This window comes from Ostrea edulis, chromosome 5 (genome assembly GCF_947568905.1).
Source record: "Ostrea edulis chromosome 5, xbOstEdul1.1, whole genome shotgun sequence".
NCBI classification, from domain to species: Eukaryota; Metazoa; Mollusca; class Bivalvia; order Ostreida; family Ostreidae; genus Ostrea; species Ostrea edulis.
The window spans coordinates 26007809-26025389 of record NC_079168.1 but is presented as its reverse complement, the minus strand read 5'-3'; the positions used below and the strand labels follow the sequence as shown (position 1 = coordinate 26025389).

The window sequence follows — 17581 nt, the reverse complement described above, 5'->3', positions numbered from 1 at the left end:
ACAGTGTGTTTGAATTCCTCTTACCTTTGAAAACTCTGTTGACATTCATTGCTTATATTATTAACACATTTGTTTTGACGTTTTTGAAAAGTACAGTAGTAACTATGAAATTGTAATTTGAATATTTCTTAGGAATTTTAAGTTTATGGAAACCAAGAAAATTAATTTATCTTTTAATAGGGAGAAGCGGTTTTCTGAGGGGCCGATTTGGAGAAGTTTCACTGTAATAGTTTCGGTGTCCATACATGTGATGTAGATATTTGGAACTGATGTTGTTGGTTGTTTGTTGTTGTTGTTTGTTTTGTTTTTTAATTTGTTGCAAATCGGAATGTACATGGCCATAAGTGAGTCATCATTTTATTTTTTCAATATATATTTCATTGTTAGTTACTTGTAACTAATTTTTATGTTTAATATATCAAAATTTACAGAATTGTTTCTAGTTTCTTCACATAATTTCAAAATCACACGTCCGTCAAATACAGAATTGAAATTTTACGCCACAAATTTGTTAAGAAATTACAGTATTCTGAGGTTCAAAATTTTGCCTTGATGATTTCATAAACTATTAAATTCTCAATGATCATGGCATTATGATTTGCTAAGCAATTGTGCATAATAAGTGATAAAATTATACAAATTGGAACTAAATTGAGCTCACGATAAGTTTTTATAAAGATGCTTTCTCAATGAAATATATAGTGAAAAAATGAAATGTTGACTGACTTTTGGCCAGGTACTGTATGCATGTTTGCATTGGCTTAATATATACTTTTTATGAAATGCGTTTTGATGTACGATATACATTGTTACTATTGAAGTTTATTTAAAGAAAATAGTATACTATTAATAATATGTAAACAGCATACAGGTTCTTCACTATCGTGCAATATTAGTGCAATTAGTACAAATTACTTTTTTAACTACATGTACATTGTAATAAACGAGTGCGAGTTCATTTCCACTGAAATAAAGACAGTAAAAAAAATCGTTCAACATTAAAAGTGAAGCAACGCGATTATACTATTCTAAATCGCGGAATAGACGACTGAATACATTTAAAGGGACTGGTTCACGTTTTGCGAAAGAAATATTTTTCATTTTTGATGTTAAAAATTAAAAATATAACTCATTTAAAGTTGACAACCAAAATTTGGACCGTCTGGATGCAAGGGCAAGAGCAATATTTTAGCTTTGATTCTGTGTTATCTAAACAAAGACTCGAGTCTTTTTATGTAAACAAACAAACCAGTGAAACGTTAATTTTGTGATTTAAAGCATCTTCATTTTGTACCAAGCTGCTTGTATAATGATAATTTTGCTGAAGCTTGTTTATTGCTAGGAACTACTGTTCATGTGAGCGATGTGGCTCATGAGCCTGTCGTCATTAGTAGTAATTATTTTGCTTCATTTTTTAACACATAATTAATTATTTTTTAAGCGGGGTGGTGGCAGTAGGAGCCGGATTTGCAATCAATGTAGAATACTTTAAGAGTATTGGAACTCTAGATGACGGAATGAAGATATGGGGAGGAGAAAACATAGAACTCTCCATACGGGTATTTCACTACTTCAACATTACACCTCATTCAAAATTAACATGTGATGAATATATAGGTGAAATTTTTTTCCAAACCTTTTGATTGCCAGCATCAGTAACGAAGATGAATAAAATAAAATGTGACTGTTAGATATTGTGGAATAATCATGCCATTTCTTTTTATTTCAAAAAATTACAAATTCTTTTTGAACTTTCAGGAGGGAGGGGGGGGGGCTCCTGAAAGTTCATATAAAATTTGTAATTTGTTTTCAAAACCTTTATAGGTCATATATACATTATTATGTAAGACATGATGAGTGGTTTTGACTTTAGAAATTGCTATTTCTCTTTATTTCCGAACGAAATGAAAAAAAATGAGTCCATATAGAATTTGAAAAAAATTCTCTAAGCATTTACAAATCATATACTAGGCCAGATGAGTGTCTGGTTAACGTAGTAGTTTACGCACTCGCTTCTCGCTATCACGACCTTAGTTTGACCCCCAGTGGTTGTATGTGAGAGGGTAAGATGGTCGCCCGCTCGGACACGTGACTTTTCTCCTGTTACTCTGCATGTTTCCTCGCACAAAATGACCCCTTAACGCCAACATCCGGGCAAGTCAGTAAATAACTAATACATGCACATATCTATATAGCTAATGTTCAATGTTGTTCGTATGTTCGATTTTTAAAAAATACAGATTATTATTCTAACAAGGGATTCGCTCCATACTACAGTTTTATTCCGTTTTAATTGATTTCATGTTTTCTATAGTTTTCATTGAACGATTTTGTTTTACTTTTGGGTATGGCTTTATAGATGATTAAATCTCACTTTATAGATGATTAAATCTCACTTTTGGACTCGAACCCTGGATCTTCAGTGCTGTTCATCCTCGCTAGCCGAGGTTTTTCGGTACACTCCACTCCCCATAAACGTTATGAAATTGCTTTGTCTTTATTGCTAAGATTCTATGCAAGTTTCCCATCGGCGATCTTTCGATCTTTGTGTTGTCATACTTAAAAAAAAACATCTTAAAACCATTATCCGCTCCGATTACCTCAGATGCATTTTCCGATTTGAAACGTCGACCCATTGTTGCCCAACCTATGGAAGCATATTAGGACCGCAGCAGTATCATTTTTTTAGTCTGTTATAACAAATTAATTATACGTTATTTTAAATTATTAACAAATTTAAAAGATTATCAATATCAAGAGATCATCATAGCCAATCGTGAATTTTCTCGCAATAGTCTTCATATACTAAATATCAAAGGTCTATGTCAAAAGACAAAAAAGTTATGGCCCGGACAAACACAGTATGAGAAGTGGAAGAAGTTCTAGGGGGAAGAATAATTCACACTAAAATAACATGTCCCCTTCTGGGAAGGAGGATATAATTACGCTGTATTCATAAATTTATTTTTTTTTAAATGTGAAATGTCACCAGTACAAAAACTTTTCAATTAAGAACGTGCATACATTTTCAAAATGGGTTTCCTGCAAACTGAAAGTTATGTCCTCAATATCAGATCTAGCATTATGTACTATAAGGCTTTATAATTCAAAATAATTCATAGTAGTAACTGAAGTGGCAATAAATCAAAACAAGAGGTTCATGCGATCACCTGAGTCTGAGCTAACCTGCAAAAGCTAAATATAATATAAATAAAATTTAGTTTGTATGTGCAACCAGGAAAATAATTATCGATTCCAAAGCCTTTAGGGGGTAGTGATACCTGTAGATAATGGTCAGGTTACCAATAAGGCCTGTGGGCCTCTTGTTAAATTAATGATATTGAATAGCAATTCAGTAATTTGAAATGGCATATTGATAATCTGTTATAACGAATAATCAATTTGTTTTAACAAGTTTTAGATATCCATCCATTATTTTTTATTCTGAAGATTGGATTTGCATATAAGATGTGAACCCATTTAATAAAATTTTCCAAAAAAAAAAAAAAAAAAAAATGGATGAATATCTAAAACTTGCATGATGCATAGGGGTATAAGGCAGGGATGTCCGGTATCAGCAGTCTTGTTTCTCTTTGTGGCTGAAATATTAGGAATTTCAATAAGAAACAGTCTCAGCACACATGGGTTTCAAAAAGAAGGAATGGAAAAAGACATTAAGATAATACAGCATGCCGATGATTCTACCCTTCCAATGGAAAATGAAAAGTCTTTAAAGAAGGCCCTCGAGGTGATAAGTAATTTTAGTAATGTTTCGGGTATGAGATTAAATATGTCAAAAACAGAATGCATATTAACTGGACCTTTAAAAAACAGATTTAAGAAAATTCATAATGTTTATGCAAATGTTTCATGTGTAAAAGCATTATGTGTATATATTGGCCATGATAAAGAAATGTGCCTGAGAAATAATTGGACAAAAATCACCAGCGATGTAGAGAAACTTTTTGAATCTTGGAAAACAAGAAACTTAACCATTTTTGGCAAAGTTTGCATAATTAATAGTCTTGCAATATCTAAAATTATATATATAGCTTCGATATTAAACCTACCAGATTCAAACATTATCAAAGAAATTCAAAGACTTATTTACAATTTCAATTGGAATAAGAGAGATAGAATAAAAAGAAATACATTAATCGGAACTATCATTAGTGGAGGCATTGGAGATGTAGATATCTTATCAAAAATTAAATCTTTAAGAATATCATGGATTAAGAAAATATTAGATAAAAGAAATCCATTATACCATTTTGTGAATAGCATATGTTTGGAAAACAATTATGATCTTGACTATTTAAGTAAAACTAATATCAAACAGTATGAGATAATGGATGGATTTCCTATGTTTTACAAGGAAATGTTCGCATCTTTTAATGAATGCAAGGGTAGAAACAGGCTAGATTGTTTGAACAATATACTGAGGGAACCATTATGGAGTAATAATATTGTGGTATTTAAAAATAAACCTATATTTCTAAAATCATGGCTAAAGAGTGGTCTGAAATACGTGATTGACGTGGTGGATGAGAATGGTATTAAGCCGATGGAATGGTTTATAGATAAATTGATTTGCAAGAAAAACTGGATTTGTGAATATAATATTGTAAAAAATGCCATAGAAAAATTACTACAACCTTTCGATGTTCAAAATATAATATATGAAAATGTACATATAAAAGATAATTCATACTTTCTACTGCTAAATCAGGGAATTGTACATGTGAAAGATTTCTCAAGTAAAATGTTCTATGATATTTATCGGGATAAGAAATTTGTACCTCCTCTACACCAAAATTTTTATTCTAAAAGCTTCAATGTTTCAAAACAGTTTTGGAGTGCAATGTATAAACAAAAAATATGTAATATTTTTGATACCCACATTGCTTATTTCAATTACAAGTTGTTGAACAATCTAACCAGCAACCGAGTTATGTTAAAGAAATGGAAAGTTACTGATACGGATTTATGTTCACTATGTAAGGAAAAAGAGGATAATGAGCATCTGGTACTGAAATGTAAAAATGTTTGTGAAATTTGGAAAATCGTTGAGAAAACGTTGAATTTTCAAGTTTCGTGGAAAAACATTGTTTTAACAAATTAATAATTCGTTATAACAAATTAGTAATCTGTTGTAACAAATTATCAATCTGGTATAATCAATTAGTAATTTGTTATAACAAACTAAAAAAAGATACTACTGCGGCCCTAATATGCTTCCGTACTACCCTGATGAATGAAGTTTCAAACAGAAAGTGCAGCTGAAACGATCAATGGCGAGGAAGCTTTTATTTCATAAAGTTTTTAGAAATCTGAGACATGCGTGTGTGATCCTGAAGAGGCTGTTGGGGGTACTGTTAGTTGTCCAAACGTGTGATCTTAGGAGTAATGTGTCCCAAACAAGCTGCTACATGTACTTTGGTCGATATTTACTGAAATTATTTTATGATCAGGTATGGACTTGCGGGGGTCGGCTTGTCCACGTAGCCTGTTCCAAGATCGGCCACATCGCACGAGACCAGCCTTACAGTTTCCTGGCGGAGCGGTCCGCTGTAGAAATACACAATTATAAGAGGATTGTGGAGGTGTGGTTTGACGAGTTCAAACAATATGTTTATCATGTCTATCCAGAAATGAAGGTACAAAATACTAGTATGTCCGCGCCTTCTTTAAGTTTATAAAAAATATATATATGCACAGTACTAGTGTCAGATATAATACTATAAGCCCTCATACATGTACACCTTAGGAGTAAACAAATTTAAACCCATGCGTGTATACCAGACTGGTATATATATATATATATATATATATATATATATATATATATATATATGTAAATGGGTGTAAATTTGTAGATGCTTGTGAAGGGGCTTTAGAGTCAGTCTTATATACATGTATTTTATCAATGTACTGACTACGGAATAACATTATGTCGCGGTAAACTCGGTTTGTCTGTAAAAGGAATTCTATCATTTTTTCAAGGGATTTCCATTTAAATGTGAAATGTTCTATCGTCCGTTAGAACCGTAAACGGGTATTTCCCCTCAGCTTGTTCTCTGTAAACGGTACAGGGTTCGTTAGATATTTATGATAGAAAATGTAGACTTACGAATAATCAAACGCATAATGCGGGAGATTGTGTCCCACCGAAAGCGGTCAGAGAGGAACGAAATGCATTGCCATTTACAAAATGATATGCATCTCTGAAGAATAATACGAAAGTGACATATTCTTTGTCAGAGTATAAAGCAAACTCCAAGATAAGTTTGAGATTTTAATTTATTTTGGCTTGGGATGCAGTTTTCACAACCATCGTGGTAACCCTCAGTTTAATGGTTAAAATCGACGAATTGCATTTTATGGTCGTTTTAACATGATTGTTGTTGAAATAGTATTAAACACTATAAATTCATTTTAATATTAATTTCATAACGTATTACTCAGAGATGAACTTTTGCAGGAGTCCTTATGTTATCTTAGTATAGACTTAATTTTCGTCTTCGGAAGTGCCACACTTACAAGGAAAATAACTGTAGGCGTGCAGAACCCCATTTTAATGACATATTTTTATTGAAGCGTGTTTCCTCTCAAATAAGACTTTATTCTACCGATTTCAATAGAATATATTCTGAATGTGATTACAAATTCCTTTACATTAAGGAATGGAAAACATCAGCAGCCTTAAAACGCGTAAAGATTCATATTGCATTTTATCGCCTTATCGCATGTTTTTGTAACAATATTGTGGCTGGGAGAACGCTGTTGTGTATTACTTTTATATCTAGTCAAGATGAGGGTATGTCTCCCAGCCAATTTCGTTCTGTATTTTTAGGACTCGCATTTTTCGTCATTTTAAATAAATGACAATCTTTTACACCTAACATGTTTTTATGCCCCCGAGATCGATGATGGGGGTGGGGGGCATATTGTTTTTGTCCTGTCTGTAATTCTGTCATTCTGTCTGAAACTTTAACCTTGCTAATAACTTTTGAACAGTAAGATTCAGATTTAATTTTCCTTAAGCTATACAGCTCATCGGTTATAAATACAAAATATTTATAAATATATACAAATAAGACAGTAGAGGGTGAGTAGACATACAGATACAATTTTGGGGATATAAAATCAATGCATTTCAGCATACATATAACAATACACGTGAATAATATGTCGTAGCAAGTACATGATTCATAAGTTACATGAAGATCGAAACTTTGTAGCCTGTTGTAGGAACTTTCCTAAATTATTGAGTAAGCACTAGAGCTTTGATATTTCACATACGTATTCCTTGTGACAAGACCTTTTCGTGGGTACCAACATTTTTTACTCTGTGACCTTGACCTTGGAGTTTGACCTATTTATTGAAACTTTAACCTTGCTGATAACTTTTGAACAGTAAGTGCTAGAACTTTGATATTTCGCATGAGTATTCCTTGTGACAAGATATTTCTACTTGTACTAATATATTTGTCCTTGTGACATTGGCCATCTTTGTGTTTCACAAATACATCTTGCTCTGAACTGATTCAATGGAAACAAACAGAGCTGCGATGTTACCTTGGATTAAAGGACACATCGCATGTTTTTAAACTTTTTATTTTTTTCAGCAAAATTAATTCATTTCATGCCTAAAACTACTTTACGTGTGTTTTAAATGAAACAGTTTGCGTAGTTTTCGAGTTTGAAAGCGATGAAATTCAAATCTTGCGATATGCATATTTTCTTCGATATTTTACGCGCCATTATCTGTGACGTCATATGCGACCTCGAGCGAGACGATTTGAAAACAGTTGTTAGCCATTTCATAAACAGATTAGATTTAATTGACAAACAAACAATTATCACATTAACGGCTTGTAAATAACACTGCATTAGGGTGTTTTGTGCCGTTTAAGGGTGTACTTGCTGTCAGTAGAGAGGATTTGGACTGTGTTTTCTTCAATTTTCGAAGGAAGGTATGAGTGACAAGACGTGAATATTTTTTGTCGGCACAACGATTTTGCCATTAAAAAACCCAGTAGAATTGGTCCCTGTACTTTTTCAAACAAGCACTTGGACAAAGACGTAGATAAACTGCGAGAAAATGGTTCTATCGAAGCTACGCACTGTTACATATAGGCCTACGGCATATGCTTTCCGTTCTGCTCTCAAATTCAATACACACTCGCACCAACTGACCTTCACCTTGTAACAACATATAGGCAGAACTTTGCTAGCCGTGTCTACCAACTGGTAGTTTAAAAAAAAAAAAAGAAATTTAAATATAAAAGATAATTGAACTTTCAATTATAAATGATAAAATATGATATTTCCCAACTTTGAATTGAATTATAATGCTTTCATTTTTTAAAGGAACGCGTGTACGTGTTTACAACAACAGCATGCCGCGCTCCCACTTCCTAAGTAACAACGTGTAGATAAAAAATAATAATGATTAATAAAATTTCTTGAATAAATAATTTAAAAGTATTGTGATTTTCACAATAAGTTTGATCATTTTTATTATTTTTTTCCGAAATGCACCCGTGACAGTAGTCCTAGCTAGTTGCCAATGATACGTAATCGTATCATAATTTAGGCCTATTTAACTTCTCCAAAAATAAATTTAATAATAATTGCACTGTTTATTTTAGAAAAGCAACAACTCTAATTACAGTTGTTTACAGAAATGATATTACCAAATAGTGTTTAGACAGTGATCCCATGTAAACATCATTTACTCGCAAAATGCAGATTTCATACCCGCTTTCCTCGCTACATTTGGGTCGTTATTTGTATGCACTGGTGGCTAAAAGATATAAGACTCAGGAAATTTGTCAACATCGAAATAAATGTTATCCATGATAAATAAATTAGGCCCCTAAAACCCGAGTTTTTAAACATATCTAACAATACTTTTACAACAAGTTGATCGACGAAGGTCGCATATGACGTCACTGTACCACGTAACTACCTATCTAATTAACTAGGCTTTTTGAAATCAGGGCTTAGATTTAAGTCCGTATTGTGGCTAATTATCGCAATACTTCAGCGAACGAACTATTACAATTAATTTCTATAAGCATAAGGAAGACAAAATACATATAATTCTGTATACTTTGAAAACACGAGATGTGTCCTTTAAGAACAAATTTTTAACATAAAATGCGCTGAGGAATTGAGTAGGAATAGGTCCTCAGTACCCCTTGCTTGTTGTAATAGGCGACTAAATGGGGCGGTCCTTCGGACGAGACCGCAAAAAATCCACCAAAAAACGAGGTCCCATGTTACAGCAGGTGTAACACGATAACCCCCCCACCCCCACCCCACTCCCGCTAAAAGACCGTAAGCGCCGAACATAGGCCTACATTTTGCAGCCCTTCACCGGCAATAGTGACGTCTCCATATGAGTGAAATATTCTAAACAATATACACTGAATCAATAAAGCGCGGGATAAGGATCTTTGTTGAAATTAAAGGGTCAGAGGTGTTTTATTAAGGTCATTCGTAGAGGTCATTCGCTGAGGTTATCAAAATAGATATTAAATATTACATATTAATTGGATATAAAAAGTGCTCACAGAGAACTGTCATTCTAGTTATTTCTCCTTTCATCGCGTTCTAGGCGTGGTGAGTGGGAATTGCGTTTTCACGCCAACGTTTGAATTGACAATCTCGCAGTTTCACGTCGGTAAATTAAGAAAGAAGTAGTCAGGCAGTTAATTTCTTGACTAGGAATTCTAATACGATAAAAAGAAAACAACTTTATGTGTTCATTTTTTACGAGTGTCTGGACTTTATATATAGTGTGCTGAAACGTGAACTTTGACGCCTCCTCCATGCGATGTCATGGGAATTTATGAATATTTATAAGGAGGCATCAACTGATTTACTCGGTAGAAAAATTAAAGAAGAACAAAATTATTTTTAACGATTCAAATGAATTTTTGGATAGTCCTTCACAATTCTAACTTTACTTAATAATCAGATGTTAAATGATATATCTCATGAAATAAAATATTATCAATATATACCCGAATTTATAGAGGAGTCCTGGAGTGCGCGTTTTGTACTTGTGGCATTCAATATAGCTAGATATCAGAACTGATATTTCAAAATTGTATTTTTCCGTTTTCATCAAATCAATTATGAAATTTATCATGGAGAGCTTATTATAGCTTTACTATACTCTTTACATACTAGTACATGTAAAATCTTTTAAAGTATCGAATTTCGAAGGGAGAAAATGTACACTGATTCTGTAGTGATAAACTAACCACTAATAATATACCCATGGGTTTTTTAAACCAACATTTTCTTCTATAGAACTGTCAATGACATCCACTAATCGTCTTTTATTAAATTTAATTTCAGTCTGTAGATGCAGGAGACATTGATAAGAGAAAAGAAATTAGGAGAACATTGAAATGCAAACCTTTTAGCTGGTTTCTTCAATCAATATGGCCAAAGTTACTGCCATACGAACACTATTCCAGAGTATGGGGCTCTGTTCAGGTGAGTTCACAGTCCTGATTCCAGAGTATGGGGCTCTGTTCAGGTGAGTACACAGTTCTGATTCCAGAGTATGGGGCTCTGTTCAGGTGAGTTCACAGTTCTGATTCCAGAGTATGGGGCTCTGTTCAGGTGAGTACACAGTTCTGATTCCAGAGTATGGGGCTCTGTTCAGGTGAGTACACAGTTCTGATTCCAGAGTATGGGGCTCTGTTCAGGTGAGTACACAGTTCTGATTCCAGAGTATGGGGCTCTGTTCAGGTGAGTACACAGTTCTGATTCCAGAGTATGGGGCTCTGTTCAGGTGAGTTCACAGTTCTGATTCCAGAGTATGGGGCTCTGTTCAGGTGAGTACACAGTTCTGATTCCAGAGTATGGGGCTCTGTTCAGGTGAGTTCACAGTTTTGATTCCTGAGTATGGGGCTCTGTTCAGGTGAGTTCACAGTTCTGATTCCAGAGTATGGGGCTCTGTTCAGGTGAGTTCACAGTTCTGATTCCAGAGTATGGGGCTCTGTTCAGGTGAGTACACAGTTCTGATTCCAGAGTATGGGGCTCTGTTCAGGTGAGTTCACAGTTCTGATTCCAGAGTATGGGGCTCTGTTCAGGTGAGTACACAGTTCTGATTCCAGAGTATGGGGCTCTGTTCAGGTGAGTTCACAGTTCTGATTCCAGACTATGGGGCTCTGTTCAAGTGAGTACACAGTTCTGATTCCGCAGTCTTTCAAGCTTAGCTTACATGTTAATTAATATTAATTTGTTAAATTCATTTTAGACTGACGTTTCGGGTCAAAAGATGTGTTTGAACAACAAGAAGTACTTGTTTTCTTGGCCCGAGCAGTTGGTGGTGAAGTCTTGTCAAGGCGATCATATGACTGAAGTAAGGATTGATTATTTAATGATGAACATCAAAGTAAACAAATAGGTGTATTTTTATTTAAACATATGTTACTAATACTTGTTAAGAGATGGCACACCATTGTTTTCACCGACATCTTTGCAATGATGCATTGAATGATCGAATATAACGAACAGAGGTCAATCTCACAACTCCTGTCTCTGTCGATACTATTATATATGTAGCTCTACTGGCCAAACGAAAACTGTTAAGTTCATAAGTGATAGTCATACTACATGTATATACTAGGAATTTTTCACTTCATTTTATTTTCGCCCTCATCCTGATTGGAAGAATTAAAAACGCATTTCAGATAAATGAATTTTGGCCAATATAAAACGGTCGTTTTCAATACATTTAGCGAAAAACCAATAGGGCAAAAAATTTCATGGTACACTTGGATTTGTTTTTATTAACACTGTCCGCTCTCCTCGGATGGGTAATGCCAGTAATTAATTTCCCAAATCAGCAGTGCACATGTACCTATCGGGTGGAATTGTCTCCTAATCTGCGTAAAACAACATGGTACAATCTCCAATTCCATATGAGCTTCAGCTATGATATATCGCACAAAAGTCTTTATAAGCCTAATCATTTCAAGTCAATTGATAAAGAGTCAAGATTATATATAGGAAACTTCATTGTGAAATGGTATTCGAAGAGCAGGTCTACTAACGCCTTGGTCTCCACGACCAAAGACTAAACTCCGAAACTTTTTCAGATCAAAGGTCAAGCTCTTAAAGAATTAGCAGAATGATCCAAGTAAGAGGATCATAAAATTTGATTTCGGTTATTTTTCTGATTAGCAGTATAAAAAAATCAATTACCCATTAGGATCTATATGAGCAATAGGGGTCCCTGCCCATAACTCAATGATAATGAATGTGCAGAGAAAATCATTTAGATTCTCAAAAAGATACGATCGCGACATTGAATTATAATTATCGTTATGTGTCTGTAGTTCAGGTCACACCATCTGTGCTGTTGAAAGACTTGCGGGAGCTGAAAAGCTTAATTTTTTGGCGGGGTTGCACAGCTGCATCTGGCTTATAGAATGGTGAATGGCGGGCGGGTGTCCCTGTAATAGGATACCTACTTTGTATAATCAGCTCCTTTCACACCTCTAACTTGACGTCATTCCTTAAACTTTGTACAGTTGTTATGGACACATTGAACATGTGCATGTGTCTTTTTGAAAGTGATCAGACATTTTTCGAAAAATTTACATATAGTTGAACTTTGTCATTTTTAAGCATGTCTTGAATAGACGGAACTTATTTTTATAATCAAATCCTCTTACAACATTTATTTGACATCCTTCAGACCTTGTACAGCTGTCATGGAAGCATTGAAGATGTGCATGGTTCATTTTAGAATTGATCGAACATTCTTCGAAAAATTTACATAAAGTTGAACTTTGTCATTTTGAAGCATGGTACCTACTTTGTGTAACCAACTCCTCTCACACCTTTTACTTGCCATTGTTCAGGCCTTGTACATTATAGTTGTTATGAAACATTGAAGATATACATTTTAAAAGTGCTTCTGGGTTGTTTTTTTCAATTCTACATTTAATACATAGGTATGCCATTTTTTCCAGAATGTTATGTACTGAAGTTCCTATGATAGATAACATATTTTCAAGCAACCCGGCCATTTCTATTCATGAACCGATTTTACTTCAAAATATACCTGTGAATACCGCATTTATATCAAAATGTACCTGTGAATACCGCATTTAAAGTTTAAAGAATCTTCTCAAGAACAACGTAGGCACAGTTTTTGATAATTAAAACACGGTTATAGCAAACATGTTCACAACGGATTTACACTTACAGCAAAGTGATTTTCATTCCCTATGATTTTAAAACATATTTGAAACTCACTAGACATAAGAAATTACTGTTTGCTAGTGTAACATGAAAATTGTTCGCCCCCAGCACTTCGCTATAAGCATATTTTACTGAACAATGATATGTACACATTCTCAGGAAAATGTCCCAATAACTAGGTTAAGGTCGCGGTACTTAATTTGCATATGGATCATATAGTATTATAGAGAGAGTAAGGCTACACAGAATAACTTTTTAAAATTTACATAGCAACGCGAAAAGGTTTCTGAAATATTTAGAATTTTTACCTTAAAGTTATAAAAGGAGGAGCTATCTGGTAGAAGAGGGAGAGATGGTATCACGCACACTGTTCTATGAGGGATATTTAACTTGTAGTGTTTAAGTTTTGAGTTTTACCATATACGACTATTTCTGTTGCAGACCTTTGCGCTTACAGACAACAGTCAGTTACGGACAATACTGCAATGTGTGGTAGTCATTCAGGATGGTTTGGATTATGTCCCTTATCTACAGAGCTGCTCGGAAGTGACAAATGTTTCATCAACATATTGGTCCTACGAGGTATCTATATTCAGCACGGTTATAGCGAACGTCCAAGGCCAACGGGATTCAGTTCGTTATAACCAAACATCGTTATATTCAATAAAACTTTAGTTATTTTCATCTCATAGGGAAATAAACATTACTTGGAGTAAGCGTTAATTCGTTATAAATAAATTCGGTGTAAGCGTGTTTAACTGTAGATTATCATAACCCTGCGCCAACTGGATTTGTGGGTAAATAGTAATCAGTATGTCTGTCTGGCAGGATTTTTTTTTGTCGTTCTGCTTCATTAGAAATATGTGCTTCCGCCATGCCTTTAGAATATAGAAATTTTAGAAGTATACTTGGCACAAAATTTAATTATGACCAGGCGGTATTGTTGACTTTGAATGAAGGTCAAATGAAAAGTTGAAGGTAACTAATTAACAAAGCCAATAATGATTTACCAGGCTATACTTCTTGTAATACAGAAACATTTTGAAGTTTATGGGCATAACAGTCACTTACGGCCAAACAGGAACTGCAACCTCAACCAGTGTCAATTGGCGGAGGTCAAAGACAAAGTTCACTATTTGTTAAACTATGACGTTGAGGTGGAGAGAAATTTTAAGGATGCTTTTGTTCGGTAGCTTTGGCCCAGACAGTGTGTTCTGACCTTTACGATCACCCACGAACATTTGATCATGGTCACTCAGCAATATACAATGTACATGTATGTGACTCCATTTGTATAAGCCCTGCGTGAGTATTAGTTGCTTTAAAACAATTCAAACAATCAGGATAGATATACTTGAACTGTAATTAACTTGTTCGAAGAGGTGAATCGCAATCACACAATTTCATAGAAAATTCGGTGTTTTATGTACCTCAATCATTTTTTTATAATCATTTAAGTAGGTCTTACATCATTTAAACGCTACCAAATAGCATAAACTAGTAGATATCTGCCAAAATATAAGTGCGTAAAGGTCAGTAAGCGAGAAGTACACTCACATGACGTCAGATGTTCGACATGTAATCTTGCGTATCAGGAACTGGTGTATGGTTTTAACGGTATATTCCTGTGAATATCACAAAGCAATGGCTGTAAATGAACGTCAGATCATATCATGCCTAAAAGTACTGGTTTTACCTCCTCTAAATGACTCCTCTTCAAGTGTCGGACATACCACAATGTCGTAAGTAATAGTCTTCGACTATAAAAAGTGAAGATAACGAACGGTGATCAATCTCGTAAATCCTATAAAGAATACAGAATTAGATGTAGGACAATCACGGACCCCTGGACACACCAGAAGTGAGATTAAAGGCATAGGAGGAGTAAGTATCCCATGTTAACCGATCACACCCATCGTGAACCCTCTATCCGGATCAGATAAACGGAGTAATCCATTGTCAAAATCAGTATATAAAGAACGGCCTAGCAGTTGGTATGAAACTCGTCAGACAGCATTCGACCTAGTTTACAACAGATTGCATTTACATATAAGATCATTATAACAACCGTAGACTTTGCGAAATGCCGACCATTAATGTTTTGCTGGTTACAATGCCATGGCCTAGTAATAAATTATACAGTTGATCTTGTGATTGGCTAAATGACACTTAGTTCCGATCAAGACACAGCATGGCCTCGTGCGTTGTGACTCCGAGACTGTTGTGTCAAGAATTGAGATGATGCAATTGATGAGTTTGACGAACAGGCAGATAGTGTGATTTTCTTGTACACACCCAAAATTATGTTGTATGTTTTTAATTTCGAAAATTGGAACAACAAAAAATCTCCTTCCAATTTACGTAATCGCTTTTGTATTTAAGTCTACGGTTAAGTTAACATGAACTATTAAAATAGTTTGTGGTAAAAAGATGAATACTAATTTAATTTCTATATTTTGCTTTTAGTTTCAGATGCTGATGCATGTTTCGACCTCCTTATGTATGGAAGTTTCACAAACTGGTTTACACCTTACCATGAACACATGTGAACGAACAAACAAACGACAGAAATGGGAATTCAAGGTCCTCCCAAAAACACAGAACCAGAATGTATACGATTTGCAATCCTAAGAGAATGGAGATCTTTTTTCCCTCTCTGATATTTTCCGAAGTAGTTGAAGAAAACTTTCGACTTCAGTCGACTTCAAGAAATTCGACATTTCTGTGATATTGAGTCTTTACTTGGGTGTAAATTGTCAAGAAATCCGACATTTCTATATATGGAGCCTTCACTTCGTTGTAAATTGTCGGGAAACTACTATCAGATCCGCTGTCCTCGGTTTGCTTGACAAACCACGGCCTACTTTCCAGATTACTTAGAATGACATTGTGGTACATTTCCACCCTCTCTGGAGAGATAAGTAGATCTTATTGTACCCTATGATCCTCGGCATTATTTTCTTCTAGAGTCGTACTGTCTTTCCTTGTTCCTAAAAATTGACTTGTTAGACAAGAGGAATAAAGCTGACCAGGTCATTTATAAACAATGAAAATAGAAATGGTGATAAATTTCCCCCTTGTCTTAAACCAACATTGCACATGAAAAATTCTGATACGTTTTCACCAATTTGTATCTTTGATTTAATACCACTGTACATATTTTTGATAAATCGAAAACATTTTCCATCTATTCCATTGTTAAAAGTTTTTGTTAATAGGCCATTTCTCCAAACAGTGTCAAAGGCCTGCTCGAAATCTATTAAAGCACAATATAATTTTTTCGTATTACTCAATGCATATTTTCTAAGAAAATCTAACACAAATATATTATCGGTTGTACAATACCCTTTTCTAAATCATGTTTGCGCTTCACTGATTAACTCTAATTCATCCACAAAAGCATCAAAACATTTGCACAATATACTGGTAAAAGGTTTTCCCAGACAACTAAGTAGCTTGATTGGTCTGTAATATTCAGGATGACTTATGTCGCCCTTACCCTTATAAATTGGTTTCACTAATCCTACCAGCCAATCCTCTGGAACTATACCACTATCAAATAATATATTATACAGTTCTAGATATACGGGCATAAAAGTTAAAATAGTTGTCTTTATATACTCATTCACAATATGGTCACCACCAGGTGCTTTATCATTTTTTAACTGCGGCCATTATTTCTTCACATGTTATCGGTTGATTAAGAATTGTGTTGCTACCGGTACTTAAGTTTATATTGAAATCCATTTCATCATTTTGACCATTACCTTCATTAGTTTTCTTCATAAACTCAAACATGAAATTGATATTGACACTAGTTTTGTCTTTCCTATTGGAGATATTATATCCGAATATTCTTTTGGATTTCCACTATGGAGTGCTTTATCTGAGATACTACCATTGTGATCTTTAATACACCTATCCATGGTTTTCTTATATACTTTACTACTACGTCGTAAATTGTTCTAGGTTTCATTTGTCTTTGCTTTACTATGTAAACGTTTAGCGAGGTGAATTTTTTTCTAGCTGTACGGCAAGTTTTATTAAACCATTGTTTATTTGTATTGTGTGATTTCTTATATGATTGGCTTCTACTTCTAATTTTTTTTCTCTGCTGAGACAACAAACATATTACAAATTGTACAGGTAATTTTGAAGAATGTACTAGCTGTCAGTAAAAAGGATTTAGACTGATGGCTCCCCCCCCTTTTTTTTGATGGAATGTGTGAGAGAAAAGACGTGGATATTTTTTTTCGTCGGCGCAAAGACTTTGCCATAAAAAATACCAGTCGCCTGTGTCCATGTTCTTTCTTTAAAAAAACCCAACAACACCCCCAACACC

At 34.4% G+C, this 17581-nt stretch overlaps 1 protein-coding gene across 3 annotated transcripts in view; it reads left to right on the top strand.

Moving 5' to 3' along the window:
* The window catches only part of LOC125649525 (polypeptide N-acetylgalactosaminyltransferase 13-like), a 52571-nt gene extending 35268 nt beyond the window's left edge, over positions 1 to 17303 (top strand). For 2 of the 3 annotated variants that reach the window (XM_056165562.1, XM_048877094.2), the window contains exons 6-12: positions 181 to 252; positions 1442 to 1559; positions 5472 to 5657; positions 10375 to 10515; positions 11285 to 11389; positions 13681 to 13821; positions 15706 to 17303. In XM_056165562.1, the coding sequence (XP_056021537.1) occupies positions 181 to 252; positions 1442 to 1559; positions 5472 to 5657; positions 10375 to 10515; positions 11285 to 11389; positions 13681 to 13821; positions 15706 to 15870 (928 nt within the window). In that variant the 3' untranslated portion in view covers positions 15871 to 17303. The remainder of the gene's footprint in view (positions 1 to 180; positions 253 to 1441; positions 1560 to 5471; positions 5658 to 10374; positions 10516 to 11284; positions 11390 to 13680; positions 13822 to 15705) is intronic. The other variant, XM_048877096.2, reaches the window with a different exon arrangement.
* The last annotated feature ends 278 nt before the right edge of the window (positions 17304 to 17581 follow it).